Source organism: Triticum aestivum, chromosome 1D (assembly GCF_018294505.1).
Source record: "Triticum aestivum cultivar Chinese Spring chromosome 1D, IWGSC CS RefSeq v2.1, whole genome shotgun sequence".
Taxonomy (NCBI): domain Eukaryota; kingdom Viridiplantae; phylum Streptophyta; class Magnoliopsida; order Poales; family Poaceae; genus Triticum; species Triticum aestivum.
This window is the reverse complement of record NC_057796.1, coordinates 6,568,633-6,579,632: the sequence shown is the minus strand read 5'-3', so window position 1 is coordinate 6,579,632 and position 11,000 is coordinate 6,568,633. Positions and strand designations below refer to the sequence as shown.

Sequence of the window (11,000 nt, the reverse complement as noted above, 5' to 3'; positions counted from 1 at the left end):
AAGTCCGAATCCTTTCCCAGTATGCCTCGGGCCTCCTTTTATAGTCAAAGGGGTCGCCACAGTGACACACACGAGGTGGAAAGTATGTACACTGTACAAGTCTATCGCCTGGCACCATAGGACAAACGCATTTAATGCGCTGCCGACGTGCCCTCTTACTTTATCGGGGACGGCAAAGGAGCTCGTCCCGTTCGTCGCTGCCTCGCCTCGCTTCGACGCGCGTCCAAGCTGACGAGACATGCGGTGCCACGCTGGTGCGGTGGCAGGGTCTTCACGAAGATCTGCATGCCACCACGCAGGTGCTTGCCTAGTTGGCCTAGAAGCTGCATGCTGCCACGTAGGTGCGTGCCTAGTTGGCAGGCTGTCTGCTCCATCGGAACGGCCATGGGGTAGTGAAACCTTGGTAAGTGCGGGCCTGGTTGTGGCCCCGCAGATGTCCCCGGCAAGGGTCTTTCCGGGGTCTTGTGGGCGTCCCCGGCAAGGGTCTCGCCGGGGGTCTTCGTCTTCTGGTTCTCATCTAGTCTTTCCGGCCTCTGGTCTTCACAAAGATCTGCATGCCACCAAGCAGACGCCTCCCGAGCCTTCCTTCCAATGTTGTCAATGGTGTCGGAACTCTCAGGCTCAAGGGTGGCGGTCTTGCTGGTGTTGGATAAGTTGCCCCGGCAAGGCTCTTGTCGGGGCAACGTAGGTCGTCCCCGGCAAGGCTCTTGCCGGGGGTAACCCACCTTGCCCCTTCGCTCTTCGTGCCTCTAGTTTCAGCGCTGCTCTGGTAGTCTTGTTCCTTGCTCTCTCTGCCCCGCCAAGCGTGGCCGCAGGTGTGGCTACAACTGCCCGTTTACAAGCAAAGGGGTACAGAAGGCCCCAACTTTTGTACACCGGCAGAAGTTGTCTCTCCCTGAGCTCAATCCTCTTTGCCCACGGGGGTGGGTGTGGGGGATCTAATTTTCCCACCACGAGTATACTGAAAAAGAGTTGACTCGAAAGTATTAGAGTCCTAATCGAATGTCCAACTAATGTATTAAAAGGTCCTAATTGTGGTAAATTGAGTAGAAAACATGTGTCGACAAATACCATTAAGGGTCGGCCTTTTTACTTCTAACCGATGTCCCAGATGGCGCCATGAAAAAATAGGACATTCTCTAGGGACGGATTATCAATGGGAATAAATGCATCCGCCTAATTATATATGGTACAGTCATTTGGATAGTACTCCCTCTGTCCCATAATATAAGATCTTATTACATCTAATATACACATACATCCAATACATACTACTCCCTCCGTTTCAAAATTCTTGTCTTAGATTTGTACATCCGTATTTAGATAAATTTAAGACAAGAATTTTGGGACGGAGGGAGTGCGGTGATTCGGTACCTAGACTCATCTCCACCCGGTCAGAATTTGTTTTATACAAAATTCAAAAAAATTCAAAAAATTCCAATTTTTTGTATGATAGATAATTTATTGCGTGAGGACTGCTCCAGTTTTCAGATCATTTGGACATCTGAGTACCTTTCGGGAAAAAAGAACAATCGGTTCTGAATAGTACATAAACAATAAACTTTTTTGCAGACCCTAAATTTGTATTTTTTGTAGAGAGCTGCTCAGATGTTCAAATGATTTAAAAATTATAGGGGACCTCAAGTATGAAATATCTACCATGCAATTTTTTGTTTGAAACTTTTTGAATTTTTCTAGTATTCGTTTTGATTTTTTCTTCAGCGTGGGTGCAGATGAGCCTGGACTTAGAAAAGGATTTTCACGTAATAAGATTTTATATTATGGGAGTGAGGGAGTACTTTATATGGCTTGTGGTTTGATATCGAATACCGTTTGCAATTTGTATTAGATGAACAAACGGATCGACAATTACCTTCCTAGCTTTGCATGAGTGATGCTAACTTCGGCGCAGGTCTCCGCACACAGCATCTGCCTCGTCATGGCGAAATTGGCCCCGTCCCTGACCTAGACATCGTATAGTAGGTTGATGGTTTTGTCCAACACAACCTGCCTAGCCGTCTCTGCGCTATGCATGGACAACCACGTACCGGTGCGCTCCTTGCCGGTGCACGTCTGTGACTTGAGCATGAGCACCTTCCGCAGCCGCGCGTGCGACAGCTTGTCACGCAGGAGCGTCGGCATGTAGTGCGGTGACAAACAACATTATTTTCAATCCATCAACTAGAAAAAGTTTATCATCCATGGCTGAAACTCAAATATCAAATTTCTAATTATCAAGACAATGTTTGCTCGCTTATTATGTAGGTGACTTTGCGGATACATAGAGTTCAATGAAATTTCACAATATTAGATGAAACATAAAGAAAAGCCGTAATTGACATGAAAGTGCAATAATTTGATACATAACGACCACACTATTACAATCCATTTTAAGTATCACATCAACGGAATGGTGTCATTGATCGGGAGCGGGTTGCCCCGCCAAATTAGTGAATGACAATTTATGATTCGTGGTCATGACTTCTTTCCTGGTTCTTCATGGACTCATTTCAAGATCCCATAGAACAGCTACGCGTAGAGTATGACCTGCTTGAGAAGAAAATAAGGAACTGATTACATATTTTGGGAAGAATATTTTTTCTTTCCATAACCACAAAGCTTTTTTCTCAAATTGATTCGAAATTTTAGAATGGTATCAAATTTTCTTGGAGGTGAATGGAAATTCCGGTAATCAAACAGTTACCGGAATTTCCGTCCGAAAGGTTACTAACCACAATGTGTAAGTATCAACCAGTCCAATAAATTATCCGAAAGAGGAAAACAAAAACAACATTTCTTCATTTTGTTCAATGTTTCAAGTGTGACAAAGATCAACAAGTATATTTCAGATGAACTGAATGCATCAAAATGCCTAAAGAAACGAAAATATCCTAACGTAATAAATCAACGAAAATATGGATAGGCGTCACAAAAAAAGAAGAACTTCTGCACAGATGCTATGATATATTTTTAAAACCAAAAGAATCTAGACTTAGGGGCTGCATTTTACGGATTGGCTGGTATGGTGGTACGGTTTGTTCTATGTTTATTGGCCTGAAAAACTAACTCCTTCGAAAACAGCACCCTTGAATTCAACAGGTGGTCCTGACAGCCCAGTTGGCTTGTTTTCCTTCGTAACTCCTCCATGGGTGTATCATTAGTCATTATTGAGGCCCTGTTTGGTTCATAAGTCCTAGGACTTTTTCTACTCCCAACTAAAAAGTCTCTAGTCCCTAAATGTCCCTCACTGTTTGTTTCCAGGAACTAAAAAGTCCCTAGTCCCTCCCTAGAGGTTATTAAATGACCATGTTACCCCTAGTATACAGAAAAATAACAACCAAACAACACCATGGGGCAGCGGGGCTATGGGTGCAGGGAGGGGCATTGTTGGAAAAGTCTCAAAAAGTCCCAAAAAAGACTCTCATTGAGAGTCTTCTTCATTTAGTCCCAAAAAGCAACTTTTAGTCCCTAGTAGTCCCGCCTGTTTAGTTAAAAAGTCTCTGAGGGACTTTTTATAGTCCCTACATCAAAAAGTCCCTGAAAACAAACATCCTCTGATTTGAAACCCGTCAAAACAAATACATACTAAGTTATACTAAACGAGTATCAATTAATTTGGATAGGACGGAGTTGTAAAATAACACAAGTAGCCATAGATTCGAAAAGCCAGAGAGACGTATTGCGGCTAAACTGAGAACAATCTTTCCAGCAAAAATAATAAAAACAAACTGAGAACTATCTTTCCCGCAAAAAAAAAACTGAGAACTATCCAAAATATTCAACCAATGTACTATAGCACTTACAGTACTATCGCCTCTGCAACTAACGGGAAAAAAATAATCTAATTTTCCCACTACGAGTAAACTGAAAAGAGTTGAGTCCAAAATATTCAAATCGTAACTGGATGTTCAACCAATGTACTCCATCTATTGCTAAATATAAGTTTTTTTAAAATATTTTAATATGAATTACATACGGATGTATTTAGACATATTTTAGATATAGATTTACTCATTTTACTTAGTATGTAGTTTCTTATTAGAATCTTTAAAAAGACTTATATTTAGGAACAGATGCAGAATTAAAAGGTCCTAACTATAGTAAATTAATATGAAAAAAATGTGTCCCCAATTACCGTTGTTCTTGTTCTTCTTCTTCTTCTTCTTCTTCTTCTTCTTCTTTGAGAACTAGGTCATCCATTTTTGTTCTAAACAATGTCCAAGATGGATCCGCTGCTTTATGGCTGCACGCATGGACAAGATAAAAAATTAGGACATCCTCAATGCACGGATTATCAACAGGAATAAATGCATCCGCCATATTATATATGGTTCAGTCATTTTGATAGCACTTGCTCCATTCCATAACATAAGATCTTATTACATCCAATATATCGCATATTAAATGTAATAAGATTTTATATTATAAGACGCAGGGAGCACTTTATATAACTTGTGGTTTGATATCGAATATCATTTGCAATTTGTATCAGATGAACGAACGGATCGACACTTACCTCCCTAGCTCTGCATGAGTGATTCCCACTGCGGCGCAGGTCTCCGCGCACAGCATCTGCCTCGCCTTGGCGAAATTAGCCCCATCACCGACCTGGAGATCGTGTAGCAGGTCGATGGCTTTGTCCAGAACCACCTGCCTGTTGCCGTCTGCGCCGTCCGTGGACAACCACGTGCCGGTGAGCTCCTTGCCGGTGCACGTCTGCGAGTTGAGCATGAGCAGCTTCCGCAGCCGCGCGTGCGACAGCTTGTCACGCAGGAGCGTCGGCACATAGTCCGGCAGCGGTCGCCCACGCTGCGCCTCTGGGAGGCCTAACACGGCCTGGTCCCATACGAAGAGGTGGTCGTGCGCGAGCACCAGCGCGAGGCCCACCGACCTCGCGTCACCGCGCACGGCCGCCACGGTTGGCACTGGGAGCTCCAGCAGCAGCCGGATCACCTTGGCGACGCGTTTCGCCAGGTTCTCCGCCTGCTCCTCCGACTCCGCGTGGTGGTCGTAGTCCAGGCCGGCGCAGAATGTGCCGACTTCGCAGGTCGTTACCAATCCTTTCACCTCCGGGCTGTTCCGGACTTTCTCGAGCTCCTCGGCAAGCTCCGTGATGGCTTCGTCGGTCAGGTAGTTGTGCTCATCGGCGCTGGCCAATGTGAGGACGAAGACGCCATTGTCCCGGGGTTCTAGGCGGCAAAAGCTCATCGCTGTTGCTTCTTGTCAACCACTACTAATTAGCGAGCTCTTAATATGGGATTCTGGTGCGGCAAGAGATGGTAGGCGGAAACCGCTGCTCCAGGTTCCGAGTCCACGGTGCGGTGGGGTTATGTAATTACTTACCAGACTGCCTTTTTAAACAGTGGGGCTAGGCAGACAGAATCTTTTTCATTTTTATGAAAAAAGTATTTGGATCTATTAAAAAATTATCGGAAGTAAAAGTATGCCAACATAATAAAAATAACATTGAGGTGTCTGGAATAAACGACATTAGAATGAGCGGCGACAGCAGTACCGCTGTCACCACCCCCTCATCGGAGCAGACCTGACCTTGTCGATAATAGTTTGGAAGTCTACATGCACATATAACTACATGTTGGAAATATGCCCTAGAGGCAATAATAAAACAGTTATTATTACATTTCCTTGTTTCATGATAATTGTCTATTGTTTATGCTATAATTGTATTAACCGGAAACCGTAATACATGTGTGAATATATAGACCACAACATGTCCCTAGTGAGCCTCTAGTTGACTAGCTCGTTGATCAATAGATGGTTATGGTTTCCTGACCATGGACATGGGATGTCATTGATAACGAGATCACATCATTAGGAGAATGATGTGATGGACAAGACCCAATCCTAAGCATGGCACAAGATCGTGTAGTTCGTTCGCTAGAGCTTTTCTAATGTCAAGTATCATTTCCTTAGACCATGAGATTGTGCAACTCCCGGATACCGTCGGAGTGCTTTGGATGTATCAAACGTCACAACGTAACTGGGTGACTATAAAGGTGCACTACAGGTATCTCCAAAAGTGTCTGTTGGGTTGGCACGAATCGAGACTGGGATTTGTCACTCCGTATGACGGAGAGGTATCTCTGGGCCCTCTCGGTAATGCATCATCATAATGAGCTTAGTGTGACTAAGGAGTTGGTCACGGGATCATGCATTACGGTACGAGTAAAGAGACTTGCCGGTAACAAGATTGAACAACGTATTGGGATACCGACGATCGAATCTCGGGCAAGTAACATACCGATGGACAAGGGGATTTGCATACGGGATTGATTGAATCCCCGACGTCGTGGTTCATCCGATGAGATCATCGTGGAACATGTGGGAACCAATATGAGTATCCAGATCCCACTATTGGTTATTGGCCGGAGAAGTGTCTCGGTCATGTCTGCATGGTTCCCGAACCCATAGGTTCTACACACTTAAGGTTCGGTGACGCTAGAGTTGTTATGGGAAATAGTATGTGGTTACCAAATGTTGTTCGGAGTCCCGGATGAGATCCCGGACATCACGAGGAGTTCCGGAATGGTCCAGAGGTGAAGATTTCTATATGGGAAGTCCAGTTTCAGTCACCGAAACAATTTCGGGGGTTATCGGTATTGTACCGGGACCACCGGAAGGTGTCCGGGGGTCCATCGGGTGGGGCCACCTGTCCCGGTGGACCAAGTGGGCTGAACAAGGGAGGGAACCAGCCCCTAGTGGGCTGGTGCGCCCCCCCAAGGGGCCCAAGGCGCCTAGGGCACCAAACCCTAGGGGCGGGAGCTCCCCCCACCAAACTTGGGGGGCAAGCTCCCCTTTGGTGCGCCTCCCCCCTCTAGATTGGATCTAGAGGGGCCGGCCCCCTCTCCCCTTCACCTTATAAATAGAGGGGGGGGGGTGGGAGGGCAGGAGCACCACATCCCAGGCGCAGCCCTCCCCCTCTCCCACACCTCCTCCTCCTCCTCCTCCGTAGAGCTTGGCGAACCCCTGCAGGAGAACCACGAGCTCCACCACCATGCCGTCGTGCTGCCGGAGTTCTTCCCCAACTTCTCCTCCCCCTTGTTGGATCAAGAAGGAGGAGACGTCCCCGTGTTATACGTGTGATGAACGTGGAGGCACCGTTGTTCGGCGCTTAGATCGGAATCAACCGTGAACTGAATCGCTGCGAGTACGACTCCCTCATCTGCGTTCCTTGTAACGCTTCTGCTTAGCGATCTTCAAGGGTATGAAGATGCTCTCCCTCTCACTCATTGCTAGCATCTCCTAGATTGATGTTGGTGATTCGTAGGAAAATTTTGATTTACTACTACGTTCCCCAACAGTGGCATCATGAGCTAGGTCTATGCGTAGATTCTATGCACGAGTAGAACACAAGTAGTTGTGGGCGATGATTTGTTCAATATACTTACCATTACTAGTCTTATCTTGATTCAGCGGCATTGTGGGATGAAGCGGCCCGGACCGACCTTACACGTACTCTTACGTGAGACAGGTTCCACCGACTAACATGCACTAGATGCATAAGGTGGCTAGCGGGTGTCTGTCTCTCCCACTTTAGTCGGATCGGATTCGATGAAAAGGGTCCTTATGAAGGGTAAATAGCAATGGCATATCACCGCTGTGGCTTTGCGTAGGTAATAAACGTTCTTGCTAGAAACCCATAGCAGCCACATAAAACATGCAAACAACAATTAGAGGACGTCTAACTTGTTTTTGCAGGGTGCTATGTGATGTGATATGGCCAAAAGGATGTGATGAATTATATATGTGATGTATGAGATTGATCATGTTCTTGTAATAGGAATCACGACTTGCATGTCGATGAGTATGACAACCGGCAGGAGCCATAGGAGTTGTCTTAATTTATTTGTGACCTGCGAGTCAACATAAACGCCATGTAATTACTTTACTTTATTGCTAACCGTTATCCATAGTACTAGAAGTAATAGTTGGCGAGACAACTTCATGAAGACACGATGATGGAGATCATGGTGTCATGCCGGTGACGATGGTGATCATGCCGCGTCTCGAAGATGGAGATCAAAGACGCAAGATGATATTGGCCATATCATGTCACTTTATGAATTGCATGTGATGTTTATCATGTTTGCATCTTGTTTGCTTAGAACGACGGTAGCATAAATAAGATGATCCCTCACTAAAAATTTCAATAATGTGTCCCCCCCTAAGTGTGCACGGTTGCGAAGGTTCGTTGTTTCGAAGCACCACGTGATGATCGGGTGTGATAGATTCTAACGTTCGCATACAACGGGTGTAAGCCAGATTTGCACACCCAAAACACTTAGGTTGACTTGACGAGCCTAGCATGTACAGACATGGCCTCAGAACATGAGAGACCGAAAGGTCAAACATGAGTCGTATAGAAGATACGATCAACATGGAGATGTTCACCATTGATGACTAGTCCGTCTCACGTGATGATCGGACACGGTCTAGTCGATTTGGATCATGGATCACTTAGATGACTAGAGGGATGTTCTATCTAAGTGGGAGTTCATTAATTTGATTAGATGAACTTATTTATCATGAACTTAGTCTAAAAATGTCTTTACAATCTATCTTGTAGATCCAATGGCCCACGCTAATGTTGCCCTCAACTTCAACGCATTCCTAGAGAAAACCAAGCTGAAAGACGATGGTGGCAACTACACGGACTGGGTCCGTAACTTGAGGATTATCCTCATAGCTGCCAAGAGAGCATATGTCCTTGAAGAAAAGCTAGGTGGGGCACTCATTTTCCCAGCAACTGAAGATGTTATGAACGTCTGGCAGTCACGTAGTGATGATTACTCCCTGGTTCAGTGCGGCATGCTTTACAGCTTAGAACCGGGGCTCCAAAAGCGTTTTGAGCAACACGGAGCATATGAGTTGTTCCAAGAGCTGAAAATGGTTTTCCAAGCTCATGCCCGGGTCGAGAGATATGAAGTCCCCGACAAATTCTACAGTTGTAAAATGGAGGAGAACAGTTCTGTCAGCGAGCATATACTCAAATTGTCTGGGTTGCACAACCGCTTGTCTCAGCTGGGAGTTAATCTCCCAGATGACTCGGTCATTGACAGAATCCTCCAGTTGCTTCCACCTAGCTACAAGAGCTTTGTGATGAACTTCAATATGCAAGGGATGGAAAAGACCATTCCTGAGTTATATTCGATGCTGAAATCAGCGGAGGTGGAGATCAAAAAGGATCATCAAGTGTTAATGGTGAATAAAACCACTAGTTTCAAGAAAGGCAAGGGTAAGAAGAACTTCAAGAAGGACGGAAAGGGAGTGGCCGCGCTCGGTAAGCCAGTTGCGGGGAAGAAGCCAAAACATGGACCCAGGCCTGAGACTGAGTGCTTTTATTGCAAGGGAAATGGTTACTGGAAGCGGAATTGCCCCAAGTACTTAGCGGAAAAGAAGGCCGGCAACGTCAAAGGTATATATGATATACATGTTATTGATGTGTACCTTACCAGCGCTCGTAGTAGCTCCTGGGTATTTGATACCGGTGCAGTTGCTCACATTTGTAACTCAAAACAGGAGGTGCGGAATAAGCGGAGACTGGCGAAGGACGAGGTGACAATGCGCGTCGGGAATGGTTCCAAGGTCGATGTGATCACCGTCGGCACGCTGCCTCTGCATCTATCTTCGGGATTAGTTTTAAACCTCAATAATTGTTATTTAGTACCAGCTTTGAGGATGAACATTGTATCAGGATCTCGTTTGATGCGAGATGGCTACTCATTTAAATCCGAGAATAATGGTTGTTCTATTTATATGAGATATATGTTTTATGGTCATGCCCTGCTGGTCAATGGTTTATTTCTAATAAATCTCGAACGTGATGTTACACATATTCATAGTGTGAATGCCAAAAAGTGTAAAGTTGACAATGATAGTCCCACATATTTGTGGCACTGCCGCCTTGGTTATATTGGTGTCAAATGCATGAACAAACTCCGTTCTGATGGACTTCTGGAGTCTCTTGATTATGAATCATTTGACACATGCGAACCATGCCTCCTAGGCAAGATGACCAAGACTCCGTTCTCCGGAAGAAAGGAGCGAGCAACCAACTTGTTGGAAATAATACATACTGATGTATGCGGTCCAATGAGCGTTCAGGCTCGCGGTGGCTATCGTTATGTTCTCACCCTCACCGATGACTTAAGTAGATATGGGTATGTCTACTTGATGAAACACAAGTCTGAGACCTTTGAAAAGTTCAAGGAATTTCAGAACGAGGTGGGGAATCAACGTGACAGGAAAATAAAATTCTTACGATCAAATCGTGGGGGAGAATATTTGAGTCACGAATTTGGCACGCACTTAAGGAAATGTGGAATTGTTTCACAACTCACGCCGCCTGGAACACCTCAGCGTAATGGTGTGTCCGAACGTCGTAATCGCACTCTGTTAGATATGGTGCGATCTATGATGTCTCTTACTGATCTACCACTCTTTTTGGGTCTATGCTTTAGAGACTGCTGCATTCACTTTAAATAGGGCACCGTCTAAATTCGTTGAGACGACACCGTATGAATTATGGTTTGGGAAGAAACCTAGGATGTCGTTTCTAAAAGTTTGGGGATGCTGTGCTTATGTCAAGAAACTTCAACCTGAAAAGCTGGAACCCAAATCGGAAAAAAGCGTCTTCATATGATACCCTGAGGAAACTATTGGGTATACCTTCTACCTCATATCCGAAGGCAAGATACTTGTTGCCAAGAATGGATCCTTTTTGGAGAAAGAGTTTCTCTCGAAAGAAATGAGTGGGAGGAAAGTAGAACTTGATGAGATGACCCCTCTCGAACTGGAGAGTAGCGCAGCACAAGGTAATGTTTCTGTGGTGCCTACACCAACTAGTGAGGAAGTTAATGATAATGATCATGATCAAGTTGTTGCTGAACTTCGTAGGTCCACAAGGACACGTTCCGCACCAGAGTGGTACGGCAACCCTGTCCTGGAAATCATGTTGATAGACAATGGTGAACCTTCGA

The 11,000-nt window shown here is 45.2% G+C and overlaps 1 protein-coding gene across 1 annotated transcript; it reads right to left on the bottom strand.

The window, feature by feature from the left end:
- Window positions 1–2,206: 2,206 nt before the first annotated feature.
- Window positions 2,207–5,309, bottom strand: LOC123162183 (enoyl-CoA delta isomerase 3). The gene is made up of 3 exons (XM_044579979.1): window positions 4,517–5,309; window positions 4,136–4,243; window positions 2,207–2,547 (listed from the first exon to the last, which is right to left on the bottom strand). The coding sequence occupies exons 1-3, from the start codon at window positions 5,206–5,208 to the stop codon at window positions 2,511–2,513; spliced, it is 837 nt and encodes a 278-aa protein (XP_044435914.1). The 5' UTR covers window positions 5,209–5,309; the 3' UTR covers window positions 2,207–2,510.
- Between the last annotated feature and the right edge of the window lie 5,691 nt (window positions 5,310–11,000).

Excerpts from the sequence above, each read along its gene's own strand:
- LOC123162183 (XM_044579979.1), bottom strand. The coding sequence starts at position 5,208 with ATGAGCTTTTGCCGCCTAGAACCCCGGGACAATGGCGTCTTCGTCCTC. Across the intron at positions 4,244-4,516 it reads ACTCATGCAGAGCTAGGGAG|CCATAAAGCAGCGGATCCAT; the intron begins GTAAGTGTCGAT and ends CCATGCGTGCAG. Across the intron at positions 2,548-4,135 it reads GAAGAAGAACAAGAACAACG|GTCATACTCTACGCGTAGCT; the intron begins GTAATTGGGGAC and ends CTTCTCAAGCAG.